The sequence below is a fragment of the Mirounga leonina genome, unplaced genomic scaffold (assembly GCF_011800145.1).
Source record: "Mirounga leonina isolate KUSES-001 unplaced genomic scaffold, KU_Mleo_1.0 Mir_200, whole genome shotgun sequence".
Lineage (NCBI taxonomy): Eukaryota > Metazoa > Chordata > Mammalia > Carnivora > Phocidae > Mirounga > Mirounga leonina.
The window spans coordinates 25,874,324-25,894,038 of NW_023270503.1; the positions used below are offsets into that span (position 1 = coordinate 25,874,324).

General features: G+C 37.4%; 1 protein-coding gene across 1 annotated transcript in view; it reads right to left on the reverse strand.

The window, feature by feature from the left end:
• TOP2A (DNA topoisomerase II alpha) overlaps window positions 1-19,715 on the reverse strand; it is a 29,848-nt gene that overhangs the window by 7,802 nt on the left and 2,331 nt on the right. Inside the window, exons 5-29 of the mRNA XM_035027067.1 lie at window positions 18,041-18,186; window positions 17,796-17,893; window positions 17,358-17,570; window positions 16,832-17,005; window positions 16,542-16,643; window positions 16,299-16,436; window positions 13,708-13,846; window positions 11,722-11,879; window positions 11,313-11,438; window positions 10,926-11,036; window positions 10,681-10,786; window positions 10,480-10,589; window positions 10,144-10,236; window positions 9,287-9,401; window positions 9,063-9,184; window positions 7,539-7,687; window positions 5,626-5,857; window positions 5,297-5,431; window positions 4,971-5,171; window positions 4,595-4,790; window positions 2,803-2,894; window positions 2,538-2,702; window positions 2,325-2,408; window positions 964-1,146; window positions 539-629 (exon numbers count right to left, since the gene is read on the reverse strand). Coding sequence (XP_034882958.1) covers window positions 539-629; window positions 964-1,146; window positions 2,325-2,408; window positions 2,538-2,702; window positions 2,803-2,894; window positions 4,595-4,790; window positions 4,971-5,171; window positions 5,297-5,431; window positions 5,626-5,857; window positions 7,539-7,687; window positions 9,063-9,184; window positions 9,287-9,401; window positions 10,144-10,236; window positions 10,480-10,589; window positions 10,681-10,786; window positions 10,926-11,036; window positions 11,313-11,438; window positions 11,722-11,879; window positions 13,708-13,846; window positions 16,299-16,436; window positions 16,542-16,643; window positions 16,832-17,005; window positions 17,358-17,570; window positions 17,796-17,893; window positions 18,041-18,186 — 3,479 coding nt within the window. The remainder of the gene's footprint in view (window positions 1-538; window positions 630-963; window positions 1,147-2,324; window positions 2,409-2,537; window positions 2,703-2,802; window positions 2,895-4,594; window positions 4,791-4,970; window positions 5,172-5,296; window positions 5,432-5,625; window positions 5,858-7,538; window positions 7,688-9,062; window positions 9,185-9,286; window positions 9,402-10,143; window positions 10,237-10,479; window positions 10,590-10,680; window positions 10,787-10,925; window positions 11,037-11,312; window positions 11,439-11,721; window positions 11,880-13,707; window positions 13,847-16,298; window positions 16,437-16,541; window positions 16,644-16,831; window positions 17,006-17,357; window positions 17,571-17,795; window positions 17,894-18,040; window positions 18,187-19,715) is intronic.

Consider the following 19,715-nt stretch of genomic DNA (forward strand, 5'->3'; position numbering starts at 1 on the left):
GGACTTACTAAACATCTATGCGGAATGTACTGGGTAACAGACACAATTTTTTTTTTTTTTTAGATTTTTACTTATTTATTTATTTGAGAGAGAGAGAGAGAGAGAGAGAGAAACAGCATGAGAGGGGAGAGATCCAGAGGGAGAAGCAGGCTCCCTGCTGAGCCGGGAGCCCGATGTGGGACTCGATCCCAGGACTCTGGGATCATGACCTGAGCCGAAGGCAGTTGCTTAACCAACTGAGCCACCCAGGCGCCCCCTAGGTAACAGACACAATTTAATCTCAACTCTATACTATTTTACTTAAAATATTTTAATACCGGGGCGCCTGGGTGGCTCAGTTGTTAAGTGTCTGCCTTCGGCTCAGGTCATGGTCCCAGGGTCCTAGGATCGAGCCCTGCGTTGGGCTCCCTGCTCAGCGGGAGGCCTGCTTCTCCCTCTCCCACTCCCTCTGCTTGTGTTCCCTCTCTCGCTGTCTCTCTGTCAAATAAATAAATAAAATCTTAAAAAAAAAAAAAACCACTTTAAAGTATTTTAATACCTGGTTCTCTTTTCTGTTTTTTCTCCAACCTTTGTTTCAGACCTTCTAGTTCGATACTGTCTTCTGGAGGGCTCCCTTCAGTGTTTTCATTCTAAAAGAGAGCAAGACAAAGATGGTCAAGTTCTGTTAACTTATTATTTGGAATAAGGTAAGGTCAAATATACAAATATATATCTGGTCAAAGAGTGATTTTATTTCTTTAAATTTTGCTTAAGAGCTCTGAATAAAGGTATAGGTATGACTTTTTCAATATACTTAAACATTAAAAAAAAAATATCAGGCTCACAGGAAAGCAAAGTTATGATTAGATATAGGATTCTCTAACCCTAACTGCAAACTATGGGATTAGAAATTTTTTATCATTTGTTCAATTTTAAGCCAAAATAAGTTTTAAGTATTTATGTGTAACTTTTCAAGAGTAGTACCTTAATTTTCTTTTTAATTTTCTTTTCTGCCTCTGCTTTCATCTCTACGGTCACTCGGGGGATGACTCTTTTACCGGACGGAGAAGGCAAAACTTCAGCCATTTGTGTTTTTTTTCCCTTTGCTTTCCCCCCTTTCCCAGGAAGTCCTATTTGTTCTTCTTGTTTTTCCTTTGTTTCAACAGCCTATAAAAGGGGTAAAAGAAAGCAAGTTTATAAGTCAATAAAGACTACAAAATCTAGGCTACTTTATAGGAATAGAATAAAAGGCCAGTTAAACTGATTTCAATTTGTTACATCTTAAGATAAGTTTTTTTCTTTGATTTATGTATGTATGTAATCTCTACACCCAGTGTGGGGTTTGAACTCACGACCTTGAGAGATCAAGAGTTACATGCTCTTCTGACTGAGCCAGCCAGGCACCCCACATCTTAAAGTAAATTTGTGATAAGCTGTGCCAAAACTAAGTATGCCATCAGTAATAGTGAAGATATAATTAAGGCCCACTTTGACAAGTGTGGACACCAAAGATTGGGTTCTACTCTTGATTCTACCATTTAAGCTTTCTGAAGATAAAAAGGGGAAACTGTGTTAGGGATAAAATACTTAGATACATATAGACATATTTGTAAACTCAAATAAGAAGTGAAAGGATGGGATTCCACTTGCACATCCATACTGAAGTATAATAATATAAAACTGCATGTTAAGCATTTTAGCTTAATTTATGAAATGTTTTTTCTTATCTTAAAATAGTGTTGGAAAACAAAGCGTATTAGTGAGATTTAGGTAAGAAAGTATCTTCTGAAACTACTGATTAGCTAGCCCTGAAGGTAAACATCTTTGTCCTTTTAGATTGACTTGGGAGACTGTGTTGGTCTTTTTCCATATTTAAGTAAATATTCTTATTCCATACTTATTCCCACTAAGTCAGAAATCAACTACCCTTTCCTCTCTTTGTCCAAAAAATTCTAGGCAGTATGCTTCTGGCCATCATTTACTTTATTCTAACAATCTGTTCTTTCATGTGTTATCTTGGAATGTTTCCTTATGCCTCTTGTATTCTTTTTATTGCTAACTATGAAATTTCTTTTTTTAAAGATTTTATTTATTTATCTGAGAGCGAGAGAGAGAATGAGCATGAGTGGGGGGAGGGGCAAGCAGACTCCCTGCTGGGCAGGGAGCCGGACTTGGGGGTCGATCCCAGGACCCTGGGATCACAACCCTGAGCTGAAGGCGGACGCTTAACTGACTGAGCCACCCAGCCGCCCCCAATTGTTAAATTTCTTGACAAAGAGGTATATTGCTAGAATATACTATTTCATTAATAAAAACTCTAACATTGGCAATTATAAACCACACACCTCCAGCTCTTCAATAAAAGCAGCCAAGTCTTCTTTCCACAAATCTGATGGACTCTTTCTCTTTAATGTTTCTAGCTCTTGCTCCTTCATAAGATAGTCAGAAAATTAAGAGTTAATTTACAGGCATAAATAGCACACAACTTTCATGAAGCACAGTTTGTCTTTCACCATTTGAATAACTGAGCAATATGTTACCCTCCACCAACAACTCACTTTTTCATTTCTCAGCTTGCACAGTTCATCCTTCTTCTCCTTGGTGAGATACCAAAGAGGCATATCAAGAAGGTAGTTGAAGGTTGGTCCAGAGTCTCTTACAGAGTCACTCTTTTCAGCTTCATTTTCATTGTCACTCTCTTCATTCTCTTCTTCATCTGGTACCTAGAGAAATTAAAATGTAGCTTTAACAGGAATTATGAAACGGAGACATTAGATTATACATAGTCTTTAATAACATAGAAAATGCTAACCGAGAAATTACCTTTAGCTGGGCTTCTTTCCAAGCCTTCACGGGATCTGAATCATATCCCCTCTGAATCAGAACTTTAATTAATTCTTTCTTAGGCTTATTTTCTATTAAAAAATGTAAACAGAGATAATGGTTTTGAGCAATATTTTAGGAAAGGAATAGGTTTTACCATATTAATTCAAAAGATTAAAACTAAAAATTGGGGCGCCTGAGCCGAAGGCAGTCGCTTAACCAACTGAGCCACCCAGGCGCCCCCTAGGTAACAGACACAATTTAATCTCAACTCTATACTATTTTACTTAAAATATTTTAATACCGGGGCGCCTGGGTGGCTCAGTTGTTAAGTGTCTGCCTTCGGCTCAGGTCATGATCCTGGAGTCCCGGGATCGAGTCCCACATCGGGCTCCCTGCTCGGCGGGAAGCCTGCTTCTCCCTCTCCCACTCCCCCTGCTTGTGTTCCTGCTCTCGCTATCTCTCTCTCTGTGAAATAAATAAATAATCTTAAAAAAAAAAAAAAACAACAAAAACTAAAAATTAAACTGTCTTTGTCTTGCATAAATCTGTACATCCTGGTTTAGAGAGAAGTCTTTTTCCTAAACCACTGACAAATGTAAATTACCACAAGTGGGACAGTCAAATCACATTATGAAATTGTTGACCTAATTATAATCTTAAAAGAACAGAAGACAATCAAACCTTTATTTCTGATATGTCTCTACCTCAATTATACTCCCTTTTTAAAATTTTAACATTTGATTGGGCAAGATTTCAGTGCCACCAACCGAACCATTGATTGGTTGCAACACGCAGATTGCACCCATTCCCTTTTTCTAGAGTACCTCTCTTCCAATGACTATTGCAGTCAATTTATTACACTCTGAGGGATATTGAGTTACTAGCTACAAGATATTTCAAAATGAATTTCTGAGTACCATCTTTTATCAATTAACTTGACACAGATTACATGTTTAAGCCCTCTATATTTTTATACTCAAGAAGACTGCATAGTGCCATTATTCCTTAAATTCCTGTCAACAAGACACAACTTTTACTTTCTGTTCTTTGAAGCATGTCCATTATCACTCATTTTAGCTTTGCCTTAAGCAATAATTCTATGAAATTAAGGAGTGGTTATGCTAGTGTTATTAGTTTTAAAAAATATTCACGAATTTGAACATGTAACTATTAAGTTAAACATTTTTGTGTACGACCAGAAAATTATTCTGTGATCACCAGGAACTCGTGTTGCCATGTTTTGGAATTTGCTACTATAACCCATAAGTTAGTTGCCTAGCTTTCCTAGTTAGCTCTGGCCAGGGTTGAGCTATTTTTTTTTTTTTTTAACTTCCTTACAACCCAGTTTTTATCAAAACTGTTTCCTTCCTGGTCACTTAAACCCTGACTTAGTTGCTTCTAGAATGTCCTAAAAAAAAAAAAAAATTCCGAGACATGACTCTTTCAGTCTTCAGTACACGATTTAGTTGTAATATAAGCCATTTATAATCTTCCTTCTGGCCTTTTTCTCCCCTCTCAGACTTAATCTTGATCACTTTACACAGGTTACCTTTCGATCTCTCTATTCTCTGTCTAAATGTCAACTAAATCTTGATTTATCAAGATGTTCAATCTAAGAAAAGCTATCTTCTCCAAACTGTAAATGACTGGGTATTTAAAAGAAATGCTTGTATAAGTGACCAGCTGAACTAAATGATTTTGCCCTCCCTCCCCACCATTACTCTCTTCCAAAATGTTTAAAGTTTGGCATAACTGTAGTTTTAGTACAGTTATTAATCCAAAAACATACCAATGATTATTTTGCCATCTATTTTCTCTAAGATAAAGCGAGCCTGATTGTTCAGTTTAGCAGATTCAGCACCAAGCATTCCTAGAAGCCATTCTTTTCTTAATCCATAATATTTAAGCCTGAGTTCAAAGAAGTCTCTTAGAATATCCAACACTGTGTCGTATTTCTTTAAACATCCTACATGGTCAAAAAGTACCTAGGAAAGAAAAACAAGATTATAAAGCCAAGAACAGATAAATTGGCTAAACTTTAATGGTTTTAGAGAAAATACTTTATTCTTCAAAAATATAAAAGTATTCTAGGATTTCCTTTTAAAATTGATATTAAACTTCAATATAAATTGAAACATGAGCACCTCTCATAAAATAAGACATACCATAGAGTTGCATGTGAGACTAGTTTGGAGTTTGAATACTTTGTGTAGTCCCACTCTCTCTGCCTCTGCCAGTTTCTCTTCAGTCATTTTCACAACAAACTTCACAGTAGTGTCTGTATGGTATTCCCTATAATCTGTTATGAGAGGTGGTGTCTTCTCAGTTCCATTCAACATAGGTTCTAGAACCTGTTCTTTGTATGTCTAAAGAAAGATATAATCCTTTTGTAAGTGTCTAAAATACAGGCTTAGGAGTAGTCAATGAGTAGTAGTAGTACAAAGTGTTTCCCCAATCACAAAAATCAAAGAAGAAATCCACAATTACTTGCCTGGGTCCAAGTTCTGATAGGAAGCTCTGAGATTTCAATGGTTGTGGAATTAAGAATAGCCACTTCGCCGCTAATCACATATTGATTTGGAGCCAGCTCTTCAATAGTACCCCTGAAGGTCTTGTAACTTGGAAGCTAAATTGGTATTTTAAAGAAGAATAGGTTTTCTAAATGGGACACTAAAAAATAGAAATCCCAACAGCATTAAACAATAAATCTAATGAACATTAAAGTATGAAATAAATTTTGTATGTGTCCTCTTTAACTATATAGTCTACTGAATTGAAACCGGAGAAAAATGAAGGATCCTTATTACACAGAATAGTTACCATTGGCAAAGGTTCTTCCCCATCCATCAAACGCCTGATATTATTTACAACTTCACGAATATCAAAGTTGGGGATTTTGCAGGACCACCCAGTACCGATTCCTTCAGCACCATTTATCAGCACCATGGGTATAATAGGAATGTACCATTCAGGTTCAACACGTTGATTGTCATCATATAAAAACTTCAATGTATGATCATCTTTTGGTGGAAATAACAACCGAGTCAAAGGGCTAAAGAAAACAATCAAAGAATGTTATTTTACAAAAATACTGACTTTGATACTTAACTTGTGAAAGGACATGTGTTATCTCATATCTATGCATGAAAATTACTTTGGCTTTACTTGCTGACTAACAGTATTTAGCACTTTGTATGTGCCAGGTACTGCAGACATAAAGTCTCTAAGGAGCTCACATTCTACTACAGGGAGATAGACAATGCACATACATTTTGTCAGGTGGTGGCTAAATGCTAAGAAGAAAGAAAAAAATAGGTAAAAGTGATTGAATGATGGAAGGTGCTAAGGAATGGTAACACTTTCTGAAAGGATGACATTAGAGTGAAGAAATTGAGAATGAGCCACCATGCGGTTATCTGGAGAAAGGGTATTGTAAGCAGAGGGACCAGTAAGTAAAAAGCCCTGAAGAGAGAGTGTGCTTCGCGTCTTTGAATATAGGCAGAGGCCAGGTGTTTTTGAAACAGAGACAGTATGAGATGGAGTCAAAAGATATGGGGAGTGGGCACATAGATCATGTAGGTCCTTTAGATTTTACTCTAAATGAAAAAGTTGGAAGGTTCTGAACCAGTGATCTATTTGAAAAAAATTAGTTGGCTGCCATAAGAAAGCAGGATGGTAGACTATATTATAGTACTTTAGATAAATGGGGTGCCTCAGTAAATATTGAGAGGGTAGTCAGCTATGAGATTCAGGGTTGGAGCTGTTGAAACTAGATGGATGGGTAATCATCTACGGATGGCAAGTGAATGTGGCTAGTGGAAAGAGAACTAATGAAGGAGCTTTGGGGCAGGCCAGTAGTTAGAGGCTGGAAAGATGAGAAGGACCCAGCATAGATGACAAATAAGGAAGAAAGCCAACAGTCTGGTATCTTGGAGGACAAATAAGAGTTTCAAGGAAGATGAAGTGATTAGCTAATGCTGCTGAAAGGTTGAATAAAATGAGAGTAGAAAATTGACCATTCATAATGTACTTTCCATAGACTTATAAAGAGTAAAATTTCAACTGTGGTATTTAGGAAGAATTAAGCTCTTCTTTACTCTGACCCCAAGTCTACAGCAGGGTTTCTCAACCTGGGCATTATTGATATTTTGGGTCAGATAATCCTTTGTTATGAGGGATTTAGCATTGTAGGGTATTTAGCAGTAGCTCTGGTTGCTGCCCTCTAGATGTAGCACAGCTCCCCTAGTCACGACAACTGAAAATGTTTCCAGACATTACTACGTCTCCTGGGAGATGGGGTGGTGGTGCAAAATCTACCCTGGTTGGGAAACACTGCTCTGCACGATGGAAGTGAAGAAAATATAATTAATGGAAGTAAAAACATTTAGTTTGGCAAGGAAACAATACTTTTAAGAAATTCAGGCACGGCTATCAAACTAAAATAGACTTTAGACTTTCTGCTTCTTGTAAGGAGTAGCAAAATTAAACTTAAGTGAGCTAGTTTTTAAAAAGTTAATACTGTAAGCATCTACATCAAAAGTACATTTTCTGATTAACTGAATTTTTATATTTTTTGTCAACTAAATGTCACACTAGTTCAAAATTGGAAATGGCAATTCACTAGAAATTTTTTTTAAAAGTTGAATATATTTTTTTTAATTATGTTCAGTTAGCCAGCATATAGTACCTTATTAGTTTTTGATGAACTCACTAGAAATTGAAGTTATACCCACCTGAGCATTGTGAAGATGTATCGAGGACTAGCAGAATCCTTGCCACCATGCAGCCTAGTACCAAACTGACCAATGGGCTGCAAGAGGTTCAGATTATTGCTACCCACAAAATTCTGAGCCAAATTGATAATGGTCATCATTAGTGACATCTGGGGGTGAAAAATGATTTGTTAATCTGATCTGTAGGCTTCTAATAATATATGTCCATTATTATGACTAAGCCTCACTATAATCCTATAAGGTTTTATGATATAGATGTTTATTGCCTCTTCCCAGATAATTACATGGCAGATGTACCTAAACTCAAGACTTCTGGCTCCAAGTTCAGGGGTCTTGCCTTCCAATAATTTCTATCAAGTCCTATTCAACCTTGAAGGCATAGCTCTTCTCTTCACCTCAGCAGAATGAAATATTTCCTCTTTGTGTTATAACACTTTGCTCATTTCTTTTTTTTTTTTTTTAAAGATTATTTATTTATTTAATTGTCAGAGTGAGAGAGAGCGCTAGAGAGCACACAGCAGGGGGAAGCATCAGGCAGAGGGAGAAGCAGGCTCCCTGCTGAGCAAGGAGTCCCATGTGGGACTCAATCCCAGGACGCTGGGGTCATGACCAGAGCTGAAGGCAGACGCTTAACCGACTAAGCAACCCAGGCATCCCGACACTTCACTCATTTCTATTCTAGCATGTATCACTTTATTCTATAGTGTGTGTGTGTGTGTTGGCTGATTAAACTGTGATCATACCTTGAGTAAGGAACACACTTGTTTTTATATACCTGGTACATGGTAAGCATTCGACAAATGTTTGTTGTGTGAACATTTACTAAATGCCTATGTTTTGATTGAAAGCAACAAGCAAGACGATCATTACATTTAAAGCTCTAGAAATCTATAGGCAATCTAGTTCTTTAAAATAAAATGAATGCAAAAAAGCAATTTAATCAAAAAATAAAAAAGGAATATATGTTTGTATAAAATCAAACAACTCAGAAATACAAAAAATTGGCAAGTTGTCCTTTTTAATTGACAGATTTAACCAAAGTTAACAACCTGGAGCACACCCTTCTAGGCATTTTGCTTTAAGTACTGGTCTGGCTCTTTTTCTCCCCACTGACAATGGACTATGGATATTCTCAATGTTAGTACACACAGATTTACTTCAGTTATATAATTGATTCCAGGCATAGATGTGTCACAATCAACAACAATTTTCCAGTTGATGGACATTTTTAATGTCTAAATTTTAGCATCACAAAGGTATATTAAACATCACTAAATATCTTTGAACATAGATCCTTACAGACTTATGAGTCTCCTTACCAGAATATTATTTTTAGAAATAGATTTGTTAGGTTAAAGGATAAGCACATTTATAGTTTGACAGATTTTACCAGACTTCACCAAATTGCCTCTACTATGGATGAACAAGTGTTCATCTCACCAAGTACTCTAAGTGTTTGGAAAATAATTTTGCAGGTATCATTGCTATAATGCTTTCTGGAAACATTATGGATTGTGTGTTTACCTCACCATGATGATAAGAGGACATCTCAGCCACTGACCCAGCTAACTGGGCAACTTTCACCTCTCGCTTGTCGTTCCGTTTGAAACAGGTAAACAAAACCTTTCTTTGACCTGGTTTCAAGCCTTCAAAATGAAAGAAGTACAAATATTAGTATACTCAACCTAACCATTTATGGACATTGATTTCTGTGTACGATAAAAACAGGCTAACATATTGGAACTTACCATCCACCATAGATGGGATAGATCTCTCGTTATCAGAATTTGAGAACAGGATAAGTTCCTTATTTATGAAGTCATTGTATGTCAGATATGTGGTAGTTTGTCCATACAAGTAATCCTGAGGGACCAAAGAGAGTTATTACATGATCTAGTTTAAAAAAGATAATTGATCTTAACAATGCTTAACATCAAAAATAAAGAAATCTTTCAGCATATCAATTCTATGATAATTCTTAAGTCCCTCAAAGATAAAGAATTATGTAGAAGTATTTTACAGGTTTTTTTTTTTTTTTTAATTTATTTATTCATTTGAGAGAGTGAGAATGAGAGAGAGTACATGAGAGGGGGCAGGGTCAGAGGGAGAAGCAGGCTCCTCGCCGAGCAGGGAGCCCGATGTGGGACTCGATCCCGGGACTCCAGGATCATGACCTGAGCCGAAGGCAGTTGCTTAACCAACTGAGCCACCCAGGCGCCCAAAGTATTTTACAGGTTTTAAAGATAAAGCAAATTTAATTGCTGCACAATTAGGAAAAACTGCATTGCCTTTTTAATTTTTCAGTCCCCATACATTTATGCAGCAGTCTAGATAAGCACATTCATATATAATTATCTATTATTAAATTTTTTACTGAAGCAATTAGTCATTGTGTTGTAAGATATATAAGATTTTTTTTTTTTAGATTGAGAGAGCGAGCGAGCAAGCACGTGAGCGGGGGTGGGGAGAATCCCAAGCAGGCTCCTAGCACAGAGCCCCATGCGGGGCTCGATTTCATGACCCTGAGATCACAACCTGAGCCAAAATCAAGAGTTGGACATGCCCGACTGAGCCACCCAGGTGCCCAGATATATAAGACTTTTACCTCAGGAAGGCCAAGTAACTTCCGTTGCCTTCTATCCTCCATGAAATGAGTTAACCATTCCTTTCGATCATCGATCTGTTTCTTGCTAAAGGCCTACACATTAGAGATAAAAAAGATGTCACTGGTATGAACAATCTCCCAAAATCTCTTGTATAAAAACTAAACAAAAATAAACTCAGTTTCCTAAAACATGTCCCTTTCTCTAGGACATGCTTACTAAAAACATTCTATATTCTATAAAACATTCTATTATATAAAAATTTATGTTTCAATTGACTAGCTAAAGTAGTGACTTACAAAACTAGAATGTATGTATGAAACAGAACTCAAACTGACCAGGCTGATGGCAGCATCATCTTCAGGACCAGAATATTTGAATTGAATACGATGTCTTTTCATATCTGCAAAGTATTCTTTAGCTTCTTTTGATGTGCTGGTGCCCAAACCTACACAACCAAGAATATCAAGTTACTCCATATAATCTTGTACAATGGTATATAACAAAATGAGAAGTTCTATATGGGTTTCCTTACAAACCTTTGTAGTACTTGACTTTCCATTTTTTATGATTTGGAGTAGAACTCTTCCATTCTTCAAATTCAGGAAGGCTATAGAATGCCATTTCTTGTTTGTTTTTAGACACCTGTGGTAAAGAATATGTTGCTGTGGTTTTGCACACTGCTGAGTCCCCTGTATACCATATAACACTGGGGTTGTATGTGTATAAAACGTTGAGTAAGGGCCTTAAAATATCCATTATGGTAATTTAGAAGTTAATATACCTTTACAATGGGAGTGATAAATTCTTCCAGAAAACGATGCCGTAGAAGAGAGGGCCAGTTGTGATGGATAAAATTAATCAGCAGGCCTTTGATATGGGAACCATCTTGGTCCTAGAAATATGTGGAAAGCCAAAACACAAAAGAATTATTTTGAAACTAAAAAAAAAAAATTATGATTGACCTACTGGTAATTTCTCTAAAATTTTTCTATGGGGATTAAAAAAAAGAAAAAGGCTATTTAAATCCACTCACTTAACCTATATATGTAACACACATGTGATGAATAAAGCTCCAAGTTAAGTAATTTCCTTCCACAGCAGGAAATGCAACAATTAAAACATATTTAATTTAGTGTAACAATCTAAAATATTTGAAAGCAAATCTGACCTGATCTGTCATAATCATTATCTTTCCGTAACGAAGAGTCTTCAATGAATCTTCATCTTCATAGTTTTTCTTGTACTGAAGACCCACAATCTTGATGATATTGTTAATTTCGGCATTTTCCATGATCTGAAATAGACATATACTAAAAAAGGTAATGTTTTGTTTATAAATTTGAAAAGAAATAGCAGAGTATACGTTGTTTGGGTTTTCTTGAGCTCCAGTATTTTCAGTTATTATTAGCCTATATTTTAGTCAGAAAGATCTGTTAAGATATGCTACAATGTACCCAATTTCTTAAAATAAGAACAATAAACTAAAACTTATTTCATAATGCCCAGTGAAGGGAATGAAATACAAGCATGAAATCCTGCATTATAAAACTGGATTTAGATTTTAAAGATGGTTCTACCTGTTTATGAGAAGCTTCTCGAACATTGAGTATTTTTCCTCTAAGTGGGAAAACCCCATATTTGTCTCTCCCAACTACACCAAGGCCTGAAACAGCCAAAGTTTTAGCTGAGTCTCCCTCAGTCAGGATAAGTGTACACTCATTGGAGTTTCGACCCCCTAAAATAAAAATACACAAATTAATATTGGCACATTTAGTTCAACCTCAACTCAGACGTGCTATCAATAGTTTTGTGATAAAAACACTAATAGATATTAGAACTAATGTTCATAGTAAAAAAAAAAAATCCTAGTTTCTTAGACTATTTTTTTTTTAGATTTTTTATTTATTTGACAGAGAGAGAGATAGCGAGAGCAGGAACACAAGCAGGGGGAGTGGGAGAGGGAGAAGCAGGCTTCCCGCCGAGCAGGGAGCCCGATGTGGGACTCATTCCCGGGACCCCGGGATCATGACCTGAGCCGAAGGCAGACGCTTAATGACTGAGCCACCCAGGCGCCCTCTTAGACTATTTTTTTTTGAAAAGACTTTATCTCCACACCCAACATGGGGCCTGAACTCACAACCCTGAGACCAAGAGTTACATATTCCAATGACTAAGCCAGCCAGGCACCTCTCTTATGCTAATTTCTTGTGACATTTATACTGTTGCTGAACACTCATTTGATCATATTATGTTAAAAATATTTGTTAGTGGGTGCCTGGGTGGCTCAGTTGGTTAAGTATCTGCCTTCAGCTCAGGTCATGATCCCAGGGTCCTGGGATTGAGTCCCGCATCGGGCTCCCTGATCAGCGAGAGTCTGCTTCTCTCTCTACCCTTCGCCCCTGCTCGTGATAGCTCTCTCTCTCAAATAAATAAATAAAATCTTAAAAAAAAAATTTTGTTGGGCGCCTGGGTGGCTCAGTTGGTTAAGCGACTGCCTTCGACTCAGGTCATGATCCTGGAGTCCCTGGATCGAGTCCCGCATCGGGCTCCCTGCTCGGCAGGGAGTCTGCTTCTCCCTCTGACCCTCCCAACCCTCCCCACTCTCATGTGCTCTCTCTCTCAAATAAATAAATAAAATCTTTAAAAAAAAAAAAAAATTTTTGTTAGTGATGGGGTTTAGAACACACTACCCCAAAACAGGGCACTTGGCATATTGAATATTTTAAGCTGAAGGAGTTTGAGAAAATGCTAGAAGCAAGTTCTCTCTGACCTCATTCCCCAACTTTCTACCGTGAAGCAGGTCACGAGGCCCTCATGTGAGAAGTGCCCTCCATATACCACAGAGGAAGGGAACATTCTTATCTCTCAGGGTGACACTGAAAAGAATGTGAATGAACAGGCCTCACTGAGCTTCCCCCAGTTTACTATACTTAGTTCATACTCTGCCCTTATCATATCTTTCCACTCTTCCTCACACCTGACAAAAAACGCTCAGGTTTAACACTTCTTTGGGTCTTCATTTCCCTATGAAAACTCCTGTGTCAAGTAAAGTTTATATTAAATAAATTTGTATGTTTTTCATCATTTAACCTGTCTTTGTCAGTTTCATTTTCAGACCCAGACAGGAACTAAAAGGGTTAAGGAAAATTTTTTCCTCCCCTACATTAAGTAATAGATCACTACATATTCTTTTTTTCTTTTTTTTAAAGTAGGCTCCACACCCAGCATGGAGCCCAATGCAAGGCTTGAACTCACGACTCAAGATCAAGACCTGAGGTGAGATTATGAGTCAGACATTTAACCGACTGAGTCACCCAGGCACCCTAGATCACTACAAATTCTTATTTTATACTCTTAATAGTCATCTCAACATTACTGTAACAGCCAAAATTAGAAATGATCTAAATGTTCAATAACAGGGAATTGGTTGATTCTTAACCATATAAAAACATTCTGTTGAATATTACATGTTGAGTGGGAAGTATCCACGGTATGCTGTTAATGAATAAAACAAATACCTGAACCACAAGATTTAAAGTTTAGAAGCATTATTAAATGTGTACCTGCATCATTGGCATCATCGAGTTTGGGAATTCCCTTGATTCTGTTATGTTTTACAGCTGAACACTTCTTGTTTAATTGGACTTGGGCCTTAAACTTCACCCAGTTTAGTATGCTTTCCACAATACCACAGCCAGTTGCCTGAAAATGAGAAGATTCATGTTAGGGAAGAAGCATCTAGAATACAAATGAGCTCCTATAAAAATAATTCAAAGTTTTAAAGGAGGTAAAAAAAAAATAATTTTCAGACTGAGTGTGAGGATGACATGTCTTCCTGTCTTAGGTTATCATAACTGAGGGAACTGGTTCCCTTGAGTTCATTCATTCAGTAAATATTCACTAACTACATATTTACGTTGTGCTAGGCACTGAGATCCATGTTGGAGATTTAGTGGTTAAAACAAATTGGTCATGGTCGTTGTCCTCATGGACTTTAAGATAACAATAAGGAAGATGGAAATAAAATGAGAAATTCCGAGTGTGATGAGTGTTATGGATAAAAGTATGCTACATCTAATAACGTATGTCCAGGGAGAAGGGTAGAAGGTAAAGGCTTTCCTGAGGAAATGACATTGAAGATCTAAAGTAGCTAGCTATGTGAGAAGCATTTCAGGCAGAAGGATTACCAAGTGGAAAAGCTCTAAGGAGGGGGAAGAGTACTAATGCTTCTGAGTAATTTGAAGGCAGTAGGACTGAAGCTTAGACAACACAGGAAAAAGTGGTACTGAGATGAGGTTGGAGATGGCAGGGTCTTGTAGGCCACATTAAAGAATTTGGACTTGGGGCGCCTGGGTGGCTCAGTCGTTAAGCGTCTGCCTTCTGCTCAGGTCGTGATCCCGGCGTCCTGGGATCGAGCCCCGCGTCCAGCTCACTGCTTGGCAGGAAGCCTGCTTCTCTCCCTCTCCCACTCCCCCTGCTTGTGTTCCCTCTCTCGCTGTGTCTGTCAAATAAATAAAAATCTTAAAAAAAAAAAAAAAAAAAAAGAATTTGGACTTAAAACATTTTTCTTTTTTTTAAAGATTTTATTTATTTATTTGGCAGAGAGTAAGAGAGCATAAGCAGGGAGAACAGCAGAGGCAGAGGGAGAAGCAGGCTCCCCACTGAGCAGGGAGCCCTATGTGGGACCCAATCCCAGGACCCTGGGATCATGACCTGAGGCAAAGGTAGATGCTTAACTGCCTGAGCCACCAAGGCACCCAAAACTTTTTTTTTTTTTTTTAATTTTTAAAGATTTATTTGAGAGAGACAGAGAAAGAGTGTGTACAGTGGGGGGAGGGGCAAAAGGAGAGGGACTAAGCAGACTCCCCCATGAGCAGAGCCCAACATGCAGCTCTAGTGCAGCTCCATCTCACAACCCATGAGATCATGACCTAAGACAAAAATCACAAGTCAGATGCTTAACCACCTGAGCCACCTAGGCGCCGCCCGAGTCATTTATTTTTTTTTAAAGATTTATTTTTAAGTAATCTCTATACCCAACATGGGGCTCAAACTTACAACCCTGAGATCAAGAGTCACATACTCCACCGACTGAGTCAGCCAGGCGCCCCTGGACTTTTTCTAAGAGTGGAAGTTACCAAAAGACTTCAAAAGAGAATGAAGACAAAAACATGTGCTTTAAGACAAAAAGATTACTCAAGAGCATTGCAAAGAAAGGACTGAAATGTTATGAACATTAAGAATCGTTACAGTAATATAGAAAAGAGATGACAGTGAGAGGCTACTGAGGTATCCAAAAGATGAATTTTACTGATTGGATTAGAGGAGGCATGGGGTAAAGAGAAGGCTCCCAGGTTTGTTTATGCAACCTAGTGGTTGGTTGGGGCCTTTTACTAAGACAGGAAATAGTTTTGTTTTTGCGGTGTGGAGAAGCTCCTTGTGTAGAGGTGAGTATGGAAAGAACTAATTCAGTTTTGGATGTGTCGACTGGGAGCCAACTTCAGGCAATGTTTAGTAAGCAGTGAAATGGACTGAATGGTGACAAGGTAATGGGGAAATACAGGCATATGGATGGTAATTGGCTGTAGTAAGTCCAGTGAGGTGAAAAGCTATTTCTTTTTTTTTTTTTTCAAAGATTTTATTTATTTGAGAGAGAGAGAGAGCATAAGAGAGAGAGAGATCACGAGCAGTGGGGAGGAGTAGAGGGAGAAGCAGATTCCCTGCTGAGCAGGGAGACCGATGCGGAACTCGATCCCAGGACCCTGGGATCATGACCTGAGCTGAAGGCAGATGCTTAACCGCCTGAGCCACCCAAGTGCCCCTCGTGAAAGCTATTTATTTCCTTTTCAGAGGCAGAAGACATGTAGGATGAATCTTGGTTTTTGCGGAGCAGAGAAGGGCAATGGACAATAAAGCAAGGTGCTTCTATTTCTTATTTCCCTGTAAGTATTTACAACTTTTTTTAAAAAGATTTTATTTATTTGAGAGAGTGAGCAAGCGAGAGAGAATGAGTGAGCATGAGCAGGGGAGGAGTAGAGGGAGAGGGAGAAGCAGATCCCCCGCTGAGGGGCTCAATCCCGGGACTCTGGGATCCTGACCTGAGCCGGAGGCAGACGCCCAACCGACTGAACTACCCAGGTGCCCCAGTACTCACAGCTTTGATGAATTTTTCACTTAATTGGCATGTCGATCCAAAGCTCTTGACTTGTAAAGTCATGTTTTCTTTTGTCTGAGAGTCAAAGGTTGGGTTTTCAATTAAGGCATTCACAAAAATCCACATGTGATTTTTCACCTGCAGGAAAGGTTGATATTACATAGCTAAAAACTTATGCTTTATTTATAGCCTTTCTCTTCTTCCTTGACTTTAGAAAAAGAAAACTGTGCTAAAATACCATACCTGATGTGCTTTTACTGCAACACCACCCTTGTTCTTCTTCTTCACAACATCAACAAGTTTAGTCACAATCTGATCAGCTACATAATCAACATGTCTGCCACCCTAATGGGGAAAAATAACAAATTGTAAAGCTCAGGATCCTCAAAATTATAATAATGATCAAATACTAAAAAATGTAATTTAGCTTTCTTTATGCCAGGGCAGCCAAATATTCAAGCTCATTTTATTTATGAAAAACAGTAACACTTCTATGTAAAGATAAATCATGATTAATACAAAAATAAAATTACCTTGGAAGTAGCAATGCTGTTGACAAAGCTAATTTGCTGAAAGCCTTTTTCACTCATTGTTAAGCATACTTCCCACCTGGAGTTTACTTGTTCGTGGATAATTTTCAGTGGATTGCCAGTTTCATCTACCTTATCCTTCAAATACATATCTACATAGCTACGGAATCCTTTTACCTGTACAGGAATTAAAAGTTATGGTATTAGAAAAAAGTTATAAAAAGTATTCAATGATAGACCATGAGGATTTTTCAAAACTAATGAAATGATGTTCACTGATGGGCATAAGAGAATGGTCATTAAAGGGCACAAAAGGATTCATTTAGGAGACTGTTTGAGAAAGACATTTCTTTAGTGAGTTTAAAAGAGCTAAGTAAAAAATGTGGCATACTGTTTTCTTTTCAGGAACATATCTGAGAAGTGGTGTAAAAAAAAAAAATATATGGGAGGAAAAAAAAAAATCAATTTTGCCTCTGACAATGATCATATCAAGTCCCTCATTGCCCTTAACACCCTGGAAAATGCTTACTGGCAGCTTATTTCCATTGAGAAAGACTTTGACATCTTTCGAGGATCCAGCAATATCATATGCTCTTCTAACCATTAGTGCAACAATATCTTTATCTAGGCTTTGCATTTTAAACTTGGACAAGTCAGGCTGGAAGGTAATACATGTATAATCTTCCCCATTAAAGGGTTTGAGTTCCATCTCACCAGCTCTCCCCATGTTATCCATCCATGTCTGTGGAAGTAAAAAATAGGAAGATAAAAAATTCAAGTCTTTTCACAACAAACTAGAACTAAACACAAATTTATAAGTCCTAAAAAATAACCTAATTATGTTCACGAATAGTTTTCCATGATTTAATAGCCTATAAATTACGTTAAATTAAACCAACCACTAATGCTGTTATAAATTGCTAAAGTACAATTATAATTGAGGCACAAGATATTTATTTATACTTGCCTGTTTGAACATTTTCTTGTATTCTCTACTGGCTGTTTCCACAGTAAATTTGGTACTGAATATGTTACACAATTTGGCCCCATAGCCATTTCGACCACCTACGCAAATAAATTTAAAATACTTTGTTATCACTGGAAATGCTAATCAATTATAGAGATTCATTCCAATATTTTTAACTTTTATGTCACAGTCATTTAAAAGATGTGTTTTCAGCAACAAATATGTTATTTTCCTCCATACTCTACCTGTTACTTTCTTTTCATCATCATCATAGTTACTAGAAGTTAAGAGCTGTCCAAAGATGAGAGCTGGGACATACATCTTCTCAACTTTGTGTTCAACAACAGGAATACCTTTCCCATTATTCCATATACTAATTAAATTGTTTTCCCTAAGAAAAGAAGAATGAAACTTTTATTGTTAAACAAATGGTAAACTAGTGCTTGATATTTTTTATACTTAAATATCATTATTCTTAAAATACAGAAATTCACAAGTCTCAATTTCTTTGACTCTTTTTCATACATATCTTCTGAAATTCAGCATCAACTACCTTTCTCACCATGCTTAGTTCCTGACACTCCTGAAATAGGAGCCAAGAGGGGAAAAAAAAATTAATCCTTTTCCAACACCTGGGCAGACACTGATAATGTTGAAAAAATATGAAATTTTAAAATGTTAGGATAAACAAAGGGAAATGATTTATGCCCAATGGAAAGGAAAAATTTGGAAACTGTTATTTATACTGCTTTCTTTTTTGTTTTGTTTTTTAAGATTTATTTATTTGAGCACGAGTGAGCGAACGCATGCACATGAGTGGGATGAGGGGGCGCAGAGGGAGAAGGAGAGAGAATCCTCAAGCAGACTCCTTGGAGGGAGGAGCCCTACTTGGGGCTCGATCCCAGGACCCTGAGATCATGACCTGAGCTGAAATCAAGAGTCTGACACTTAACCGACTGAGCCCCCCAGGTGCCCCTATTATACCACTTTTCAGAGGATCATCTATCTGTACTGTCCTAGCTCCCTTAGCTTTCTCACCCAACAAAGCACATTGCAAAATAAATATGAAAGGGAAAAACATTACCAATTGTAAACTTCCCTGCTCGCCAAAAAAATGCTAAAAATTTATTTGGACTTATTTCTTAGTTATTTTAAGTTAATTCTTTTTTTTTTTATAATTTTTTTTTAATTTTTTATTTATTTGCGAGAGAGAGAATGAGAGACAGAGAGCATGAGAGGGAGGAGGGTCAGAGGGAGAAGCAGACTCCCTGCTGAGCAGGGAGCCTGATGTGGGACTCGATCCCGGGACTCCAGGATCATGACCTGAGCTGAAGGCAGTCGCTTAACCAACTGAGCCACCCAGGCGCCCTTAAGTTAATTCTTATAAGATAGTACAGTTTAGTTATAACCAGACAAACACTATGGATCTTATTCCAAGTAGTGCTCAGTATTATCTACAAAAAAGACTAAAACTAGCTCAACATTTTTTTAGACTTTGGTATCAAGCCCTTAGGAGCATTCAGTACATCATTAACATACTTCCCCCAAAGAAGCTAAAGCATAATTTATGTCATAACTGATCAGGCTAATAAAAAGGTGAAACAAGCACCCAGAGTACCCACAAAGGGACACCCAGCATTTATAACCAGAAATGATGGATCCAATTATTCTCTATCACCACCTGCTGGTTTACTATTTGAATAGCATCATGAGAAAAAGTAAAAGCTCTAGACTCCAGAATGCTTAGACTGAGCAATTATTGGAGATGCTTACTGAAAAATTTAGGGATGAAGTGTCATATGTCTGTAATTTATTTTGAAAGGACTCAAAAAATATAGATGGAGCAAATATGGCAAAGCATTGATAACTTGGATCTAGGTGGTAGGTATCATAGATTGTTCATTTTAGCATTCTGCTTTT